At 37.1% G+C, this 22,402-nt stretch overlaps 1 protein-coding gene across 1 annotated transcript in view; it reads right to left on the reverse strand.

Moving 5' to 3' along the window:
- Positions 1-22,402, reverse strand: part of SLC9C1 (solute carrier family 9 member C1) — a 111,762-nt gene that overhangs the window by 76,431 nt on the left and 12,929 nt on the right. The window contains exons 5-8 of the mRNA XM_061134241.1: positions 17,109-17,274; positions 11,192-11,320; positions 7,163-7,324; positions 694-793 (exon numbers count right to left, since the gene is read on the reverse strand). Of these exons, the coding sequence (XP_060990224.1) occupies positions 694-793; positions 7,163-7,324; positions 11,192-11,320; positions 17,109-17,274 (557 nt within the window). The remainder of the gene's footprint in view (positions 1-693; positions 794-7,162; positions 7,325-11,191; positions 11,321-17,108; positions 17,275-22,402) is intronic.

Here is a 22,402-nt window from a genome sequence, read left to right on the forward strand (position 1 = left end):
TATCTTCCTTTAAGACCAACACAGACTCCACTGACCCCTCAGGTAGGTACCCTCAAGCAAGGCACAATTTGTACTTTTCTATTTTCTTTTTTAACGCTGCTAATTGTATTTAAATGTCCTGGCTTACTTTTTAAATTGACTTTGTATGGCCTCTCTTCACTGTCTTTAAAATATTGGTCTTTCATTCTAGAGGCATTGCCTTACTGATCCATATTGGAGCCTGAGGCAAAAGGAACTATCAGTAATATTGATCTTTAAAAATTTTGTATTTTCACCATTGATTTTTTGCATTAATTTTGATTTTAAAATATTGTATTAAAATATTTATCTTGATTATTGAATCTTTTGGCATCCTCTTAGATTTTGTGCCTGAGATGAGGGCCTCACTTCCCTTACTTTAACCCTGGCTCTGTCTAGGGGATCAGACTGAACACTACTGAGTAATATGGTCAGGGACGTAAGGGAATTAGTGAAATACAGTCAATGTGAACTCAAGGTAAGGTTACAAATTTTATCTGAAATTAGAGGTTTAAGGAACATAAGCAATAGAATTTTTAAAGGTGGGGGGGGCGGTTATTTTTAGTTGGCTAGCTTCCAAGTCAGTATCTTATTCTGGCCATGTAAATGTAGTTACTGTTATAATGTTATAACTTCAATATATGAAAACAAAGTAAAAGTATGCTAGTCACTTACTCAAGAAGAAGTGCTTCAACTCCTGGTTTAAAACTTGTAGAATTAAAAAAAAGTCCCATAATGACAAGAGTAAATATTCCAGACATTTCAGTTAGCTCACCTATTTTTTTAAGGAAATAAATAAAAAGTATTAATTTAACATCAAGAGTGGTACCAATACTCCCAGAGATGAAAACATCCTGATATCTGATAGTAGGGACTTCATAGAGAGGCTATCACACTTGGTTCCCACTGAATAACGTCACAAATGATCACTACAGACCAACTGTTCCTCCTGCTCAGATTCACATTCAGTGTGCGGAGAAATCTGTACTGGACATCCTTGCTCTGCTTTGGCTTCTGATCATTGGCAGCAATGTGGAACTCACAAATCTTTTCAGGTACCCCAGTGAGGTTAGAGCACCCTCCATAGGTCTGATTTTTTCAGAGCAGCTCTGGATGAATTAAGTGGAAGTAAGCTGATGAGCCCTCTATGGACTAGCCTACTTCACATACTTCTTCTTGGGAGACAGCAGGAGATAGGAATGATTTGATTTTGTGACAAGGCTAAGAAAGTGGAGCCAAGAGAAACCCAATACAGATCTGCTTCCCAGTTTAATTATGGTTTGGTGCACTTACTGTCTGAGATGGAAAAGTGTAAAAAAACTGTGGAAACTCTTAAATATCATCAACTTTCATGAATTAGAGGGAAAAACAATTTTGGAAGTGGCTTATGAAAGTGACATATTATCACTGTGAAAAATTCAAATAATATAGTACAGTATAGTATAGAGATTATATTTTTTTAGAAAAAGGTGGTAGTTAAGTTGCTAAGTCATATCCGACTCTTGCAACCCCATGGACTGTAGCCCACCAAGCTCCTCCATCCATGGGATTCTCCAGGCAAGAACACTGGACTGGGTTGCCATTTCCTTCTCCAGGGGATCTTCCTGACCCAGAAATTCTTTCCAAAATTCTTACCAACCCAGGAATTCTTCCCAGGAATCTTCCTGACCCAGGAATCAAACCGGGGTCTTCTGCATTGCAGGCAGATTAGAAAAAGGGAACACCCATAACTACACTGCCAAGAATTCAGGTAAATTTTTGAAGAAAATTTTGATTGAAATTTCTATTGAGGAGAGGACTATATTTGCCTAGAAGAAGTCATTTGATAAGCTATTTGACAGTACAGTATGAGACCCAAAAGGCAACTCCAAGCATTAAAAGCTGCTTGCTGAATTTCTGTACAGAAGACAAGTGATAAAAATTAAGTAGGAAATATAGAAAAGTGAGGAGATAATGGTAGATGTCGGATCTCAGAATTGTGAACTGCACAATGTAATTTTCTCTGTGAGCTCCGCTTGTTCTCACCTTCACTAAAGTTCACCAAGAAGTAGAAATTGTTAGATATTTAGGAGGAGACAGCAGAGATTATGAGGAAGAAAACTCCATAAACTGTCAGAAATTTTGAGGAGTTATCTTTGGGTTGGGCTTCCCTTGTTGCTCAGCTGGTAAAGAATCTGCCTGCAATGTGGGAGACCTGAGTTTGATCCCTGGGTTGGAAAGATCCCCTAGAGAAGGGAATGGCTATCCATTCCAGTACTCAAGCCTAGAGAATTCCATGGACTGTATAGTCCACGGGGTCGTAAAGAGTCAGACACAACCCAGCGTGTCTATTGGAAGCTTAAGATAACTGGATCAAGATTTTGGGAGTGGAGTACCCAGTGAACATACAGAAGCTCATATCCAGCATACATATACATAAAGTCACACATTAAGAAAATCTACAGAGGGATTATCCCTGGAGAAGAAAAAGGCAACCCCCTCCAGTATTCTTGCCTGGGAAATCCCATGGACAGAAGAGCCTGGTGAGCACCATTGCATGGGGTCCCAAAGAGTCAGACATGAGTGAATGACTAAACATGCACCCAAAGAGGGATTGTAGAGCAATACTGCTCTGTAATGGGCTAATTATTTTTTCTCTTAATGTTTAGCAGACTTTGTTCTAGGTAACAGTTACAAATTAAAATTTTGCTTTAATATTAAAGAATATGGTGGATATGCCACTTTTCACAGGCTCTTCTGGTAGCTCAGCTGGTAAAGAATCTGCCTGCAATGCAGGACACCCAGGTTTGATTCTTGGGTGGGGCAAGTTCCCCTGGAGAAGGGATAGGTTACCCACTCCAGTATTCTTGGGCTTCTCTGATGGCTCAGACGGTAAAGAATCCACTCGCAGTGCAGGAGACCTGGGTTCTGTCCCTGAGTTGGGAAGATCCCCTGGAGGAGGGCATGGCAAACCACTGCAGTATTCTTGCCTGGAGAATCCCCGTGGACAGAGGAGCCTGACGGGCTATAGTCCATAGGGTTGCAAAGAGTCAGACACAACTGAGCGATTATGCACAGCACACATTTATCAAATGGATCCATTTCTGTGGTTAATTTGTATTCCTCTGTTATAGCAGTCGTATTTTAATTATTATAGGCTTATTAAATGTCTATTATCCACTTAGTAGGAAAAATCCTTCACTTAAATAGATTGTCATGCCATATGACATATGTCATAAACATAGCCTCACAGTTTATGTTTCCAGATGAATTTTTAAAATTTTTCTGTAAAATTTCACTTCCCTCCAACTTTCTATCATTATTTGATTAAAATTGTGATAACTTTTTAAAATGTTCATTTATTTGACAGGCCAGAGTAAAAGTTTTTTACATTAGATTTATATTTACTCATTATCTGCTTTCTAAAATATTTATTGAGACATCATGACTCTAAAAAAGTTAAATTATTTTCTTGGAGATTAGGGTAGGGGATTATAAAATACAAGCTAGTATGTATAAACTAAATAAGCAACAAAGATGTCTATTGTACCACACAAGGAAATATAGCCATTATTTTGTAATAACTTTAAATGGAATATAATCTATAAAAATTCTGAATCACTATATTGCATTGAAAATAATATAACATTGTAAATCAACTCTACTTAAATTTAAAAAATTAAATAAATAAAATTATTTCCTTGAGCATAACCCTTAATCTTTCTGTTTTAATGGTTAAAGATCAGATGAGAGTTTATTACAATGATGCTGTTACAGGAAATTTAGTTATTTCTGTGACATACAACATTTTAGGATAATTAGAATTATAATAACATTGTATCAGGATGTATCAGATTTTTTGGAACTTCATGTAATTTCTAGAACAGTTATATTAATAACATTCACCCATACAATATAACCTAAGAAGGTTTCTCATCACTTATTTTAACCCTTAATCTTGAGGCTATTCTTCCTTACTTGATGATGTTAAAAGAAATCATATTTGCTGAAATACGTTTCGAAGGTTTAGGTATGTACAAGGTAGTGCATAGTGAATGCATTTGTACTGGCTGATCATTCTATCACTATTTATTAATTCATTAACGGATTCTGTAAACTCACTAGATTATAATTGGCTTAAATCCAGATTGGTTTGGAAACCTCAAATATCTGTGTTATGCCTTTCCTTTCTCAGAAATGAAAATAATGGATTCTGTTGCTCTAGCATTTCTACAAAGAAGTTTTCCTTTGTGTCTACTGAAATTTTTAATTCTCAGAAAACTTGTGTAGTTTTCTGTTTGGGTCCAAACTTTTGCTAAGTTTATTCCTTGATATTTTCTAACTTTTTGTCAGTGTAAAGAGAATCAATTTTCATTATGTGTTATACTAGTTGTGAGTGTGTGTGCTCAGTCACTTCAGCTGTGTCCAAATCTTTCTCACCCTATGGACTGTAGCCTGCCAGGCTCCTTTTTCATAGGATTCTCCAGGCGAGAATGCTGGCGTGGGTTGCCCTCTCTTTCTCCAGGGGATCTTCCTGACCCAGGGAGAGAACTGCATCTCCTATGTCTCCAGGACTGCAGGTGGATTCTTCACCTGTTGAGTCACTGGGGAAGCCCCTGTAACTAATTACTGCTGGTTTGTAAGAATGTTGTTTGATTTATTGATTTTTAAAATATTTATCTTTTATCAATCATTAAAGAGCCTTGCTATCTTGGTTTATTAATTAAGTCTCTTGGGTTTTTATATACTCTAAAATGTTGTGACTAATGTAACCATTTTTTCTTTAAAATATGTATAAAACTGTATTTTTTTTTCTTATTATATTAACTAGAGCTTCCAGAATTATTTTTATTCATGGATATGAGGCTAGGCAACATTGTCTTATTCTTAAATGTAATGGAAAGATATAGAGTCAGTTGGGAAGTTGGTATTATCACACATGCCAACTTCAAATCATTTGTAGAGCTGTCTAAAGGGCTGAATGGAAAGTGATTCTGAGGCAGTATCAGGAAACAGCCATATTGGTAATCATTGTCTGCTGTACCTCTGTGAGAAGGGAGTTGTGGTAAATGGATTAGCAATGTGATAGAATTTTTAATATTAGCCTTCCTTGATCTGTAACTTCTATTTTTATTACCTTCTTGATCTAAGAGTTACCAAGAACAGTTTGCTTTTAATTTCAGGCAGTTAGAATATTTATTTTTAAAGATCCTCCTTTTAAGACAACTCTTTAACAAGTGGTGATGGGAAAACTGGTCAACCACTTGTAAAAGAATAAAACTAGAACACTTTCTAACACCATACACAAAAATAAACTCAAAATGGATTAAAGATCTAAATGTAAGACCAAAAACTATAAAACTCCTAGAGGAGAACATAGGCAAAACACTCTCTGACATAAATCACAGCAGGATCCTCTATGACCCACCTCCCAGAATATTGGAAATAAAAGCAAAACTAAACAAATGGGACCTAATGAAACTTAAAAGCTTTTGCACAACAAAGGAAACTATAAGTAAGGTGAAAAGACAGCCCTCAGATTGGGAGAAAATAATAGCAAATGAAGCAACAGACAAAGGATTAATCTCAAAAATATACAAGCAACTCCTGAAGCTCAATTCCAGAAAAATAAATGACCCAATCAAAAAATGGGCCAAAGAACTAAACAGACATTTCTCCAAAGAAGACACACAGATGGCTAACAAACACATGGAAAGATGCTCAACATCACTCATTATCAGAGAAATGCAAATCAAAACCACAATGAGGTACCATTGCACGCCAGTCAGGATGGCTGCTATCCAAAAGTCTACAAGCAATAAATGCTGGAGAGGCTGTGGAGAAAGGGGAACCCTCTTACACTGTTGGTGGGAATGCAAACTAGTACAGCTGCTAGGGAGAACAGTGTGGAGCTTTCTTAAAAAAAAAACTGGAAATAGAACTGCCATATGACCCAGCAATCCCACTTCTGGGCATACACACTGAGGAAACCAGATCTGACAGAGACACGTGCACCCCAATGTTCATGACAGCACTGTTTATAATAGCCAGGACATGGAAGCAATATAGATGCCCATCAGCAGACGAATGGATAAGGAAGCTGTGGTATATATACACCATGGAATATCACTCAGCCATTAAAAAGAATTCATTTGAATCAGTTCTAATGAGATGGATGAAACTGGAGCCCATTGTACAGAGTGAAGTAAGCCAGAAAGATGAAGACCAATACAGTATACTAACGCATATGTATGGAATTTAGAAAGATGGTAACGATAACCCTATATGCAAAACAGAAAAAGAGACACAGATGTACAGAACAGACTTTTGGACTCTGTGGGAGAAGGCAAGGGTGGGATGTTTTGAGAGAACAGCATCGAAACATGTATATTATCTATGGTGAAACAGATCACCAGCCCAGGCTGGATGCATGAGACAAGTGCTTGGGCCTGGTGCACTGCGAAGACCCAGAGGAATCGGGTGGAGAGGGAGGCTGGAGGGGGTATCAGGATGGGGAACACATGTAAATCCATGGCTGATTCATGTCAATGTATGACAAAAACCACTACAATATTGTAAAGTAATTAGCCTCCAACTAATAAAAGTAAATGGAGAAAAAAAAATAAAGATCCTCCTTTTGAAGTAAGCATTTAATTGCACTGTAGCTGAATAATGTTTGAAATTTTATTGATATGTTCTTCTAGTCTAGTTTATTTCTGTTAATGTCTATGGGTATGTGTAAAGAATAAGCATTCTATTTTGGAAGATAAAACTCTATATATCTTGGGAGCCAAGCATTTAAGTTTTTATATAAATCTTTCATAACCATAGTCATTTTTTTAATCCAATTGGTTATGAAATTATCTAGGAAAGGCCTGTTAAAGTTTCTCCTTGTAATTATGATTTTGTAGTTTCTCTTATTATAATTATCTTTATGTATCTTGGTACATTGTTTCCTATTGCATACATATTAATATTTTAATGTCTTTTGATAAATTATTTACAAAAATATTCCTTCTAGATCAGTTGCATGGTGGTTTTTTGTTTTTTTGTCTTTTTTTTTTTTTTTTTTTGCTTTTCACCTGGTAAATATTTCCCACATCTTTATATCTTTAATTTGAACCTTTTTTTATTATTTAATTTTAGGCATAGTCCCCTTACTTACAAATATAGAAGATGAGGTACAGAAATGAAAAGCTGAGACTTATATGATTGACATCCTCTCCAAAAACAGTAGACAGCCATAGTTGAATCAGTTTTGAACTAACAATTCCAAACAAGAAACTTACTATAAGTTGTAACCAAATTTCTCTCACAATGATATAGGCTAAAAGAAAAGGGAATAAATAAGAAAATAATTAATAGAATTTATGTACTTTTAATTTTAAGTGATAATCTGGGTCAACTTTTCTTTCTGACATTATCTTTTAAAATAGCTCATAGGCTTTGGGATAGATGTAGGGTATTTTCCTATTCTTAAATTGAAAGAGTTTCTTTTCAAATATCAAAAGTCACAGTTAAATTGATAAAATTTGATCAGTTTAGTTTAACAGCTTTTTAAGTCCCCATTCAGGAATATATATTTATTTAGTGCCAAAATGTGTAACACATTTTGAAAAAACAATAATGAATAAGAAGTATAAGTTCTCTAACCTCATGGAATTTAGAATCTACATCTAAAATAATATACACAAGAAATTAAAAAATAATAATAAGGGAATGCCTCTGGTCACAGCTAAGTGAATCTCCTGTATTGTATTGGCCTGCCAAACCAATCCGATTGGTTCCTTACTATTGGACATTTGATTGTTTCCAGTTTTTCTCCCAATAAGCAAGGTTGTGGTGTATATTTCTATACATAATTTTTTGTACTTCTCTGATTACTTCCTTAGGCCCCAGAAGTGGAATTGCTACACTAAAGGACAGTTGATCCTTTACTGATACTGTTATATTTTGCCAAATTTCTTTCAACAGTCATTATGATGCCCTTCCCAGGTAAACAGGAAGCCTAAACCCTCGAGGGCACTGTTTGTTGGAATCAGGCATTTTCAGTAGATGAGGAAGTCCTTCTCATCTTTATAGGATGAGGAACAGAGGAGAAAAGTTTTAAATCACAGATGAAAGTGGGTCTTAGGTGCAGGAAAGCCTGAAGGGTCAACTTCAATAGAATATGTGAAGAGCAAGAACAAAACCAAAACAAAGAACAGCCAACAGAAAACAGCAATAGCAACCACATCAAAAAACAAGGCTAAATTTGGGGAAGTAAATCCCAGAACAGTGCTCTGAGGTAGTAAAATGAAGGAGAAAGAATCCTTTTATGAATTCTTAATCATAAATGTCCACTGGTAGAGACGGCACTGTTAAGATTGCTGAGGTTATCTAAATTCCTTCTCTACCTAGTCTCATTCCTATGACTGAAAAGAGAGCCAAGGTTTCTAGGTGTGCCAAGCAGAAAAATTTAACACTTGTAGGGATAGTGTGAACTTGAGAGAATTTTATGAATGACTCTAGGTAACGTCCAATCTAGGCATGGGGTTGACTATGGTGATAATTTTAGGAATCCAGCACCTCCTGTAAATGAAACATATGCTGGATGCTGATGTTGGTTTCAGAAGATGCAAAGAACTGAAGTTAAAAGACCAAGTTTAAAAGATGCTTTCTCTTTTAAAAAAGAAAAAGAGCTCTTAAAGAATAAAGTATTTACTGGATGGATTTACTAGGCCAGGAAATGCCTTCTCCATCAACAGAGGAGCCTGATGGGCTACAGTCCATGGGATTGCAAAGAGTTGGACATCACTGAGCAGCTTGCACATAATACTAGATCAGGTATATAGGTTGGACTTTGGTCCTTCTGACCAGCATGTATGACTCCACTTTACATTTCTCAGTTTCCCCCAAGGATGGTTTTTGAGCTTTTAAGATGTTTTTGAATATAAACATTTCCTTTTTCCTCACCTCAGTCATCTATAGGAAGGTCCTATCTGCAGCAAGTTTTGTGGTAAAAACTCTCTGAGTACTGCATTCTGTTACCTCTTTTTGTACTCTGCATTTTGAAAAATATTCTATGTATGTAGTTTGGTTTTCTCACACACCACAGAAAGGTTATGTGAAGCATTTGAAAAGGATGTACCTTGCTATGCTAAACTGGGGTTCTAGGATCACAACAGATATTTCAAACTGCCATGGTTTGAGTAAACTAGTTGGATACAAAAAACAAGGCTGAAAGTAAGTGCTCCTTATGCCCACGTTGGATGGTTGTTCACAACCTGGACCGGCTCTCTTGAGAAAGACATGAGAAGGGTGACTCTACTGGGGAAGGGTTAGTCTTCTGGTGTGGTTGCCAGCACATACTGTTTTGATTACTGTAGGCTCGGAGTATAGTCTGAAGTCAGGCGGCCTGACTCCTCTAACTCAATTTTCCTTTCTCAAAGTTGCTTTCAAGGTCTTTTGAGTTTTCAAACAAATGAAAAAAATTTTGTTCTAGCTCTGTGAAAAATGCCATTGGTGATTTGATATAGATTGCATTTAGTATGTAGATTGCCTTGGGTGGGATAGTCATTTTGACAATATTGACTCTTCCAATCCAAGAGCCTGTTTTATCTTCCCATCTGCTTGCGTCATTTTCAGTTTCTTTCTTACACTTTTCAGAGTGCAGATCTTTGACTCCTTAGGTAGACTTATTCTTAGACATTTTATTCTTTTGGATGTAGTGGTAAATGGGATTGTTTCTGGAGAATTTTTTTTTTTTTTTTTACCATAAATGGATATTGCGTTTTATCAGAGGCTTTTTCTGTATCTATTGAGATGATCATATAGTTTTTATTCTTCAATTTGTTAATGTGGTATATCACATGGGTTGATTTGCCAATATTGAAAAATCCTTGCATTCCTGTGGGATAAATCCCACTTTTGGCCATGGTATAGGACCTTTTAAATGTATTGTTTGATTTGGTTTGCTAGTATTTTGCTGAGATTTTTGCATCTATGTTTGTCAGTGATATTGGCCTGTAATTTTCTCTTTTTTGTGTGGTATCTTTGTCTAGTTTTGGTATCAGGGTGATGGTGGTCTCACAGAGTAAGTTTGGAAGTATAATTTCCTCTGTAATTTTTTGAAATAGTTTCAAAAGGATAGGTGTTAATCATTCTCTAAATGTTCCATAGAATTCACCTGTGAAGCCATCTGGTCTTGGACTTCTGTTTCTTTTGTTTTTGAAATCACAGATTCAATTTCAGTACTTGTAGTTGGTTTACTCATATTTTCAATTTCTTCCTGGTTTGATCTTGGGAGAATGTATCTTTCTAAGAACTTGTCCATTTCTTCTAGGTTGTCCATTTTAGTGGCATATAGTTGCCTGTAGTAAGTAGTCTCTTATGGTCCTTTGTGTTTCTGTGGTGTCAGTTATAACTTCTTTATTTCTAATTTTGTTGAAACTACACTCTAAACTACTGAGAGGATGAAGGTTTGATTAGGAGGGGGCATATAAGATGCTCACAGGAGTGCTGACAACTGTATTTTTTGTCCCGAGTCATAATTACTCATCTATATGCTTTATAATCACTCATCATGGTGTGCATACATCACTTGCCTTATATACACGTGCATGCACATACACATGATAAAGGACAAAATATGTATGGTTCAGGACTATCTGAATGTGCTAAATGAACTTCTAGACATTTTACAATCTCTCTGCTTACAAGCACTGTGCTCAGGCCTTGCGGATGGCCGTACAACTCACGCTTCCTCCCTGAGCTGACAGCTCGCTGTGCTGCCTGCAGGGAGACAGTCACACAGTGCAAGGAAGGGAAGATCCCTCCTCTTGGCACTGTGGGTTCCCTACTCAACTTATCTTTGAGTTCATCTTCAACAGATAAAAAATTCTCTCATTCTTGTTATCAATAATTCTGGTTCAGTCTAGGTCTGAGGAATACTGCTTCTATAGGCATCCTCATGAAAAGTCCCAACTTAGCCTCACAACAAAATCATAACCAATATTAAATAAGGGATGTTTGGTACTTCTTTGTAAATGGCCAATAATTATACTAATATGATTATGTTTGCATAAGTGTAATTTTGGTAAGGTATTATAATATACATGTCAGAGTATAGAAAATACAGAATTCTAGTTTTAAGAAATAAAGATTTCAGAAAATATGGGATTATAATTTTAAAAGATTAAGAAAAAATACTTACCTAAAGACTGGATTGTATTTTTGTGCAAGCTAAGGTCAATATTCACAATAACAGTGAATGTAATTAAAGACATTACAGAGGTCATCAGACTTTCTCCATTTATTAAACTGACGAGGCTTCTAGAAAGACCTATAGAGGGAAAAATATTTTTTTAAGGAGGGAAAAATTTAATGAATATTAAAGAACAGAATTTTATTAACAAGTAGAAGTATATTTTCAGCTATGGATTTATATCATGTACTTTTCCTACATACTTAAATATACGTTAGTCATGTTTGTAAAATCTGTTCAAGAAACTTTCATTATGTATTAACTTACAAGTTTAGATCATCATGATTAGGTACCAAATTAATTGTGGTTGATTAGGAATCAAAGAAAGGGCTTCCGTGGTGGCTCAGATGGTAACTAATCTGCCTGCAATGCAGCAGACTTGGGTTCAATCCCTGGGTTGAGCAGATCCCCTGGAGAAGGGAATGGCTACCCACTCCAGTATTCTTGCAAACTAAAATGGACAGGAATGGGTGAATTTAACTCATATGACCATTATATCTACTACTGTGGGCAAGAATCCCTTAGAAGAAAGGGAGTAGCCCTCATAGTCGACAAAAGAGTACAAAATGCAATACTTGGGTGTAACTTCAAAAACAACAGAATGATCTCAGTTCATTTCCAAGACAAACCATTCAACATCACAGTAATCCAAGTCTATGCCCCAAACACTAATGCTGAAGAAGCTGTACTCAAACAGTCTATGAAGATCTACAAGACCTTCTAGAACTAACACCAAAAGAAAAAAAAAATGATGTTCTTTTCATCACAGGGAATTGGAATGCAAAAGTAGGAAGTCAAGAAATACCTGGAAAAACAAGCAAGTTTGGCTTTGGAGTACAAAATGAAGCAGGGAAAAGGCTAATAGAGTTTTGCTGAAAGAACACTCTGGATGTAGCAAACACCCTCTTACAGCAACACAAGAGACAACTCTACACATGGACATAACCAGATAATCATACCGAAATCAGAGTGATTATATTCTTTGCAGCCAGGATGGAGAAGCTCTATACAGTCAGCAAAAACAAGACCTGGAGCTGACTGTGGCTCAGATCATGAGATCCTTATTGCAAAATTCAGAGTTAAATTGAAGAAGGTAGGAAAACCACTAGGCCATTCAGGTATGACCTAAGTTAAATCCCTTATGATTATACAATGGAGGTGACAAATAAATTCAAGGGATTAGATCTGATAGAGTGCCTGAAGAACTATGGAAGGAGATTTGTGACATTGTATAGGAGACAGGGATCAAGATCTCCCCAAGAAAAAGAAATGCAAGAGGGCAAAAGGGTTGTCTGAGAAGGCCTTATAAATAGCTGAGAAAAGAAGAGATGCCAAAAGCAAAGGAGAAAAGGAAAGATATACCCGACTGATTTCAGAGTTCCAGAGATGGCAAGGAGAGACAAGAAAGTCTTCTTAGGTGAACAATACAAAGAAATAAAGAAAACAATAGAATGGGAAAGATTAGAGATCTTTTCAAGAAAACTGGAGATACCAAGGGAACATTTCATGCAAGAATGGGCATGATAAAGGACAGAAATGGTAAGGACTTAACAGAGGCAGAAGAGATTAGGAAGAGGTGGCAAGAATACACAGAGGTCTTAAAGACCCAGATAAACATGATGGTGTGGTCACTTACCTACACAATCTTGGATTGTGAACTCAAGTGAACTTTTAGGAAGCATTACTATGAACAAAGCTATTGGAGGTGATAGAATTCCAGCTGAATCACTTAAAATCTTAAAAGATGATACTGTTAAAGTGCTGCATTCAATATGCTATCAAATTTGGAAAATTCAGCAATGGTCACAGGACTGGAAAAAATCAGTTTTCATTCCAATCCCAAAGAAAGACAATGCCAAAGAATGTTCAAACTACCATACAATTGTGCTTATCTCATACCAGCAAGGTAATGCTCAAAATCCTTCAAGCTAGGCTTCAACAGTACATGAACCAAGAACTTTCAGATGTAAAAGCTAGGTTTAGAAAAGGCAGAGGAACCAGAGATCAAATTGTTAATATTTATTGGGTCAGAGAAAAACTAAAGGAATTCCAGAAAAATATCCACTTCTGCTTCATTGATTCTGCTAAAAACTTTGACTTCTGGATCACAACAAACTGTGGAAAATTCTTAAAGAGATGGGAATACCAGACCCCCTAATCTGCCTCCTGAGAAATCTGTATGCAAGTCAAGAAGAAATAGAACTGGACATGGAACAACAGACTGGTTCTAAATTGGGAAAAGAGTACCTCAAGGCTGTATGTTGTCACCTTGTTTATTTAACTTATATACAGTGTATATCATGTAAAATTCTGGGTTGGATAAATCACAAGCTTGAATCAAGATTGCCAGGAGAAATATCAACAACCTCAGGGATGCAGGTGATACCACTCTAATGGCAGAAACTGAAGAGGAGCTAAAGAGTTTCTTGATGAGTGTAAAAGAGGAGAGTGAAAAAGCTGACTTAAAACTCAACATTCAAAAACTAAGATGTGGCATCTGGTCCCATCACTTCATGGCAAATAGGGAAAAGGTGGAAACAGTGGCAAAGTTTATTTTCTTGGACTCCAAAATCAATATAGATGATAAAATTAAAAGATGCTTGCTCCTTGGAAGAAAAGTTATGACAAACCTAGCATACTAAAAAGCAGAGACATCACTTTACTGACAAAGGTCTGTATAGTCAAAACTATGCCTTTTCCAAGAAGGGAGCTTCCTGGGTGGCACAGTGGTAAAGAATCTGCCTGCTAGTGTAGGAGACACAAGAGACATGGGTTCAATCCCTGAGTTGGGAAGATTCCCTGGAGTAGGAAATGGCAACCCACTCCAGTATTCTTGCCTGGAAAATCCCATGGAGAGAGGAACCTGGTGGGCTATAGTCCATGGGGTCACAAAGTCGGACACGACCAAGCGCACAAACAAATGGTTTTTCCAGTAGTCATGTATGAATGTGAGACTTGGACCATAAGGAAGGCTGAGTGCCAAAGAATTGATTCTTTTGAATTAGTGCTGGAAAAGACTCTTAAGTCCCAGGATCCTCTGTCCATAGGATTTTTCAGGCAAGAATACTGGAGTGGGTTGCCATTTCCTATTCCAAGGGATCTTCCAAGGGACTAGAACCTGCATCGGCTGCATTGGCAGGCAGACTGTTTACCACTGACTCAGCAGGGGAGGTTGTTTAATGTAAGAAAGATAATTAGCTAGAGCTCTTGTTTCTTGTTTCAAAGTACAGATGAACATGTGAAATTCATTATTTTTTAATTCTGAGACTTAGTCTATATAAATATGTACACCATGAATTCAAGACAAGACAAAAAAAAAAATGATAGTAGAGGGATAAGGCAAACTTATAAACCAAAGCTCTATACCATGGTAATTAACCAAAGTATTAATGCAGTTGTCCAGGTAGTCAGACTGTAATTAGTAATTGTCTGACTTTCTCATACATCACTTTCAATGGTTTTAGAAATCAAACTCCATTAATGGAGAGCATTCTGATATAATCTATTTCCATCTTGATCTCCTCCACTTATGATATTATTCCAAGTTTAGATATCTATCAATTATTATTTCTTTCTTTGCCATTCAGTGTTCCTGTAGGGCAACACTATAACTGAACTTCTTTAATAATTTTCAAAATGTCCATAGGAGGGAAATATTCTTAAGGAAATGATAAAAACCTTTCTTGTGAACCAATCAGCCTATCCTTCTGATCACAATCTAATACAGTAAGTATGCCACTGGAAAAGAAGAAAAGCCAAGGCAGTCTGTCCCTGTAGAAACTCATTGCCTTGATAATCTAATTCCTTACCTGTCTCTGCATCCATGCCTTCTGCTATAAGATTGAAGTTTCTATCACCAAAGAGATTTATTTTTATGAGACTTTATACAAGGAAAGGCATGAGAAAGATTTCTGTTTCTCCTCTCTTAGATCCCTGACACCATCATGGCAGAATTTCCTGGCTACTCTTCTGGAGGAATGTGAGAAATAATATGGGAGAAAAGTGGATCTTCTGGGTGAGGCCATTCTAGATCACTTGGCTCCCAGATGACCCTCTTGCTGACTGCAGATTCATTAGTGAGCCTAGCCAAGATCAGCAGAGCCCAGTTCATAGCATCAAAGCTACCAAACTCATGAGAAATAAAAAATTATTGTAGTTTTAAGCCACTACACTTGGAGTTATTTTTAGTCAAAAGCAAAGCCCAAAACAAACCCTAACTGATACTGTTGTATAACTATTCCATCTTAGAAAATAGGGCTATAACAAAATGAATATTTGGAAATAAAGACAAGGAGCATAAGAGGAGTCAATAGATCATAAAAAGCTCAAGACAAAGTGAACGTATCTATGTACTCCAAACATAAGCCTGGCCAGATTTTATTGTTGAGAATAAAATAAAAAACATATAAAAGTCTTTCTGTGAAAACTCAGGCAAAAATATTTCCAAGAGAAAAAAAATTTTTTATACTTTAAAAATGATGCAAAATGAGGAGAAAAGCAAAATTCCAAAAGTAACGGCAAGATGGCCAAAGATTACAAGAATAGCTTTGTAAGTAAATCCAAAGAAATGATTTAAATTCAACAATGGTAAACCAGGAAGTCAATGGAACAACTAAACTCTAAGATTATAAAGTTAAGAGGATTATGGAATCCTCTCAGTTAGTACAGAACTCCTCCACATCTTATGAGCATGAAAAGGAGCAGGCATTGACAGAGTCCCACAGCAGCAGGGTTGGGGGTAGATACTAATACAGTCTTAATCTCCTTGTCTTAAAGATCTGACCTTTCTTTATTCATATAGATACACTTAGTATTTCTCCCCTACTCTCCTTCTAGTTACCTCAGATAGTTCTTTCCTTTTAAACTGTCCATAAGAAGTGTTTGTGTGAGGGTGTGTGCACATGTATGTGCCACATTAAAATTCTATTTTAAAACAAATGTTTCAGTTCTCATTATAAAAAATTGTCAAGCAAACATAAATTAGGTAATTTTTCCTTTTTTTTGAATGCGAGTCTTGGATTTTTTTTTTCTGGGTTACCCTGACTTGGTATTTTACTTTTCAAAAGAGGTTTCTTTCTCCTAAAACAGTGCACACTGATAACACTATATCATTAATGATTTTATTGTTTTTGACTCTTTAGAATTTTGTTCTTAATGGTGACAAAGACTTAAAAGATAATTTTTTTTTTACAGATAGCATTATCCAAACAGTGTTTTCAACAGAAAAGAGGTGTTGGGCAATAAAAATGTTACCATGAAATACATACAATATTGCAATGCCCCCAAAACTATTCTGTTGGTTTAAGGCAGAAGCATGCATAAAGTCAAGCATTCCAAATAATGCCCTGCCCTAACCAAGGCATTGGTGGTAGAATTTCTTGCTTGCCAGGTGGGAGGCTGGGGATCGATTCCCAGCCAATGCAAAAAGCAGATTATTTTCTTTGGTCTTCCTTCATGGCTCAGCTGGTAAAGAATCTGCCTGCAGTGTGGGAACCTGGGTTTGATCTTGGGTTGGGAAGATCCCCCAGAGAAGGGAAAGGCTACCCACTCCAGTATTCTGGCCTGGAGAATTCCATGGACTGTATAGTTCATGTCATCACAAAGAGTTGGACATGACTGATCGCCTTTAACTTTCACTTTTCACTTTCATCCCACAACTGAATGTAAGACTTAAAATACTAAGTAAGCCCATCACTGGCATTTCATTCTATTCTAAGAATCACCACATGAATCTCTATGCTCAAACCTTAGTGTCCCAGCACCCCACTTCACATAGTAAGAAACTATAATGAACCAAGATCTTAAAACTAGACAATTTAAACATGGAATATATTTTAAATATACGAAAAGAGAAAAATACACCTACCCAGATCTTTTATAGCAGATGAAGTCAGCATGGGATCTAAACTCACAAGGATAGCTGAAAATAGTAACCATGGGGTGGTTTTCAGAAGCAATTTATTCATAGACGCCAGATACCAAAGGATTAAGGCGTAGTTAATCAGAAAGCCAGGAACTGTAATGAAAACTATCTGCAAAGAAATTTCATAGATATAAAAATCAAATTGCTTTTGTATTCCATTTTTAAAAGCAAAATCAGGATACTGAAGATGTAGAATCACATTAGAATCACATTAAATCCATCAAAGGGAAATTTTCAATTATCTTACTTAACAACTATGTGCTTGAAACTCTGGAAATAAGGAAAAAACTGCAGTGAGAGTCTTAGAGTCTAAGAAATACTAGTTATAGGAAATATTGTAATAAAAAGTAACTTTTATACAAACTACTACATATAAAATAGATAAACAACAGGGTCCTATTATAAAGCACAGGGAATATCCTGTAATAAACCATAAAGGAAAAAACAAATTTTTAATTATCTTGATAAAGACATTGAATATAGATATGTATGTGTGAAGGCATATACCATATAACTATACTATATGTTACATATGTATAATATATATACACATTTAACAATGGATAAAAACTGAGGCATAGCTTATTAACACAGAAAAAAGAAAAAAAATTTAGAAAAAAGTTACAAAAGAGTGGGGGTGGGGGGAGGAAAGAGAAAACAAAAAAATAGAAGAGTGCATGGAACTGGCAGAGGACCAGGGAAAAGATAGGAAGGAAAATTCTATTATTTCAGAACTGGAACCTGGCCTTCTGCCTTCCCACTGTTGGGAAGTTGCCTTCTAGTTTCTCATATTTTCCTGTGGTGGCTATTTAGCATGATTTTATGACCAAACGGACTTGGGAAAATATGCTGATTTTTCCTTAAAGTACCTATGAGAATTCACAAATATACTCCCATGTTCACTACAGCATTATTTACAATAGCCAAAACATTAGGTGATCTAAATGTCCATATATAGATGAATGGATAAAGAATATGTATTTTGTACATATATACATATATGGAATATTTTTCAGTCATAAGAAAAAGAAGGAAATCTTGCCATTTGCCACAATATAAGTGGATCTTGAGGGCATATAATAAGTGAAATAAATCATACAGAGAAAGACAAATGCCATATAATCTCACTTATGTGTGGAATCTAAAAAAAACAAATTCATAGATTTGGAGAACAGATTTATGGTTGACAGAGACAGGCAATCAGGTTAGTTGGGAGATGGAAGTGTGAAATGCATAAGATTGGTCATAAGGCACCAATTTCCAGTTATAAAATGAGGAAAGCATAGGGACATAATATCAGTATGGTGACTACAGTTAACAGCAATAATGTATTTCATATATAGCCAACAGTATACTGATTACTCATTCCTATTTAAAACAGAGAAAGGCCATAAGACTAGCAGAAAAGATCTACAACTAAAGATATAAATAAAAAACAAAAAAGAAAGAAAAAAAAAAGATATAAAGAAACCATGACAACTCAAGTGCCCATTAACAAATGAATAGATAAGAAGATGTGGTTTTTATATTCAATAGAATATTATTTAGCCATAAAAAGAATGGAAGGCACCTATGCTCACCACTATACAACCAATGCAAGAATAAAACTCTGCCATTTGCAGCAATGTGGATGGACTTAGAGAACATTATGCTTAGTGAAATCAATCAGAGAAAGATAAATACTGTATATCATTTATATGTGGAATCTAAAAACATACAAATGAATATATATGCAAAAGAGAAATAGATTCATAGATGTAGAAAACAAATTAGTGGTTACCAAAGAGAAAGTGAAGTGAAGTCGCTCAGTCCTGTCTGACTCTTTGCAACCCCATGGACTGTAGCCCACCAGGCTCCTCCATCCATGGAATTTTCTAGGCAAGAGTACTGGAGTGGGTTGCCATTTCCTTCTCCAGGGGATCTTCCCAACCCAGGGATCGAACCCAGGTCTCCCTCATTGCGGGCAGACACTTTTCCATCTGAGCCACCAGGGAATCCCAATAGTGGTTACCAAAAGGGAAAGGTAAGTGAGGTAGGGACAAATTAAATGTATGGGGTTGACGGGATGTATAAAATAAGCAACAAAGACACATTGTATAGCACAGAGAATTATAGCCGTTATCTTTTAATCTCAAAATATATTGATTCACTACATTGTACACTTGAAACTAGCATAATATTTTAACTCAACTATATTAAAAAGAAAAAGGAAACACACCATGAAATGGGAAGAGGGGCCAGAGACACTATAGAGTCAAGACCCACACCCACAGTGAGTGAGCCACAACTAGAAGGATAATTACAATTGCAGAGTTTCTCTCTTAGAAGTGGAGTCCAGGCCTTGCATCAGGATCCCTGGTCTGGGGGTACTGCACCATGAAGATGATATCACTAGAACATTTGGCTTTGAAGGCCAGCAGGATTTGCTTTGGGGATAGACAGATGGCTGTGAGAAATAGAACTTCCATTCTTAAAGGGCACACACAAAATCTTAGATGCTCTGGGACCCATGGCAGAAACAATAATTTGAAAGAAGCCAGGGTCAGACCCACCTGCTTATCTTGAAAAGTCTTTCAGAGTGGAATGATGACCCAGAGACATAGATACAGCTGGTAGCTATTTGGGGGAACTTGTTCTACCATGTGGACCCTGGTACTGGCAAGTGCCATTTTGGAATCCTTTGTCTAGCTTATTAATCTGCAGAATCTGGCCCTGCTTGTTGGCAAAAGTATTGGAACACCTCAGGACAAGCAGCTACCTGGGTCAGGATACAGCTCTGCCCACCAGTAGGCTAGTTTCCTTAAGATTCCTTGAGTGTACAGCTATCCTGGGACAAGGCCCTGTTCATCAAAAAGGCTAGGATCCAACCCCACACATCAATATACTGGTACTAATCCTAGGATCCTCTGACTCTACAGTCAGCTGGAGGAACCCAGTTTCATCCAAAATCAATCTGGCAGTATCCCCAGGATGTATCCTCACCCACTAGTGGGTAGACACGAACCCAGGAACCACAAGAGCACCAAAGCCATCCTGATGAACAGGACAGCACTTGCTCCAGGCCCCCACCCCCCCATCTTGGATCATGGCCCTGTCCATCAGCAGTCCAATACTAGCCCTGGGACCTCCACCACCCAGAATATCAGCAAGCTAATACCAGCTCCAAGACACTTTCGATGCCTCAACTGCCCACCCCTGGCATTCAGCCCTACTCACCAACAGGTCAACATGAACTTTGGAGCACCCCAGGTCCTATAATCAGCTGTGTCAGGAACTGGACCCACCAATCATCAGACAGACACTAGATACAGGATCCCTGGTCCCACAGAAACCCACTACAGAACACAGCTCTGCCCACCAGTGGGCCAGCCTGAGCCCCAGGATCCCCCAGGGATCTGCAGCCAGCTGCCTGTGTCCAGGCCCTTCCCACCAGCAGCTGGCAGCATGCACGCGAGGCAAAGCCTAGAAACCAGCTGGACTGGGGCCAGCCACCTCTGTCAGACTTGCCACGGTAGTCAGCCTGCTGCAAGAGATGGACCCATGTAGCTCATGTAAGAAGAACCCCTAGAGGATGTAGCTCTGGTGAAGAGAGGGGAGTGTGTCACTGGGGCACAGAGGACTTCTCCTAAAAAAGACCACTTCCCCAAGGTTGGAAAATGCAATGAACCTATCAGATACATATAAATAAAATAGCATATTAGGCAGAATGATGCAACAGTGGAGTATGTTCCAAATATATATTTGAAGGAAGAAGATAAAAGCTCAGAACTAAGTGAAGTAGAGATAAGCAATCTATCTGATAAAGATGATCCAAGAATCCAGGAGAAGATTAAATGAATAGAGTGAGAAGATGGAAGTTTTTAACAAAGAGTTAGAAAATATAAAGAAGAATCAGAGATAAACAATGTAATAGTTAAAATTAAAAATGCAGTAGAAGTAATCGACCGGAGAAGGCGATGGTACCCCACTCCAGTACTCTTGCCTGGAAAATCCCATGGATGGAGGAGCCTGGTGGGCTGCAGTCCATGGGGTTGCTAAGAGTTGGACATGACTGAGTGACTTCACTTTCACTTTTCACTTTCGTGCATTGGAGAAGGAAATGGCAACCCACTCCACTGTTCTTGCCTGGAGAATCCCAGGGACAGGGGAGCCTGGTGGGCTGCCGTCTATGGGGTTGCACAGAGTCGGACACAACTGACATGACTTAGCAGCAGCAGCAGAAGTAACCATCAGTAGATTGGAAGATACAGAGGAATGGAGCAGCGAACTGGAAAACAGAGTACTAGAAATCACTGAAGCCAAATACAAAAAAGAAAAACATACAAAAAGAAAGGACAGTTTAAGAGACCTCTGAAAGAACATGAAACATACTAACAGTAGCGTCATAAAGTCTCTGAAGAAGAAGAGAGAGAATAAGGGACAGAGGATACATTTAAAGAAATAATAGGGGGAAGACTTCCCTACCCTGAGAAAGGAAAAAAATAATTATTGTATGGGCAATTAATCTGTGGTCAATTATGACAAAGGAGGAAGAAATGTATAATAGGGGAAAGACAGCCTATTTGATAAATAGTGTTGAAAAAACTGAATAGCTATATGCAAAAGAATTAAACTGTACTACTTTCTCACATCCTGCACAAAAATATATTCAAAATGGACTAAACATGTGGAAAACTTCTAGAAAAAACCATAGGTAGTAAGATCCTTGTCATCAATCTTAGTAATCATTTTTGTTTGTTTGTTTGTCTCTTTAGGCAAGAAAAACAAAAGTAAATAAATGTGACTACATGAAGCTAGAATACTTTTGCATAGTGAAGGAAATCATCAACAAAAGAAAAAGATCACCATTTAGTAAATGGAGGAAGATATTTGCAAACGATATACCCAATAAGGGGTTAAGATCTAAAACATACAAAGAACTCATGTTACTTAACATCAAAAACAAGCAAACAACCCCATTAAGTAATGGGCAGAGGATCAGAATAGTCATTTTTCCCAAGAAGACATATAAATGACCGATAAATATATGAAAATATGCTCAACACCATTAATCATCAGGGAAATGCAAATCCTTGATTTCAACAATGTGATATCACCTCACATCTGTCAAAAGGGCTATTATCAAAAAGACAACAAATAACAAGTGTTGGGGAGGATGTAGAGAAAAGGGAAACCTTATGAACCATTTTAATTTAAATTTGTGCAGTTACTATGGAAAAAAGATATGGAGATTCCTC

The sequence above is a fragment of the Dama dama genome, chromosome 31, assembly GCF_033118175.1.
Source record: "Dama dama isolate Ldn47 chromosome 31, ASM3311817v1, whole genome shotgun sequence".
Classification (NCBI taxonomy): domain Eukaryota; kingdom Metazoa; phylum Chordata; class Mammalia; order Artiodactyla; family Cervidae; genus Dama; species Dama dama.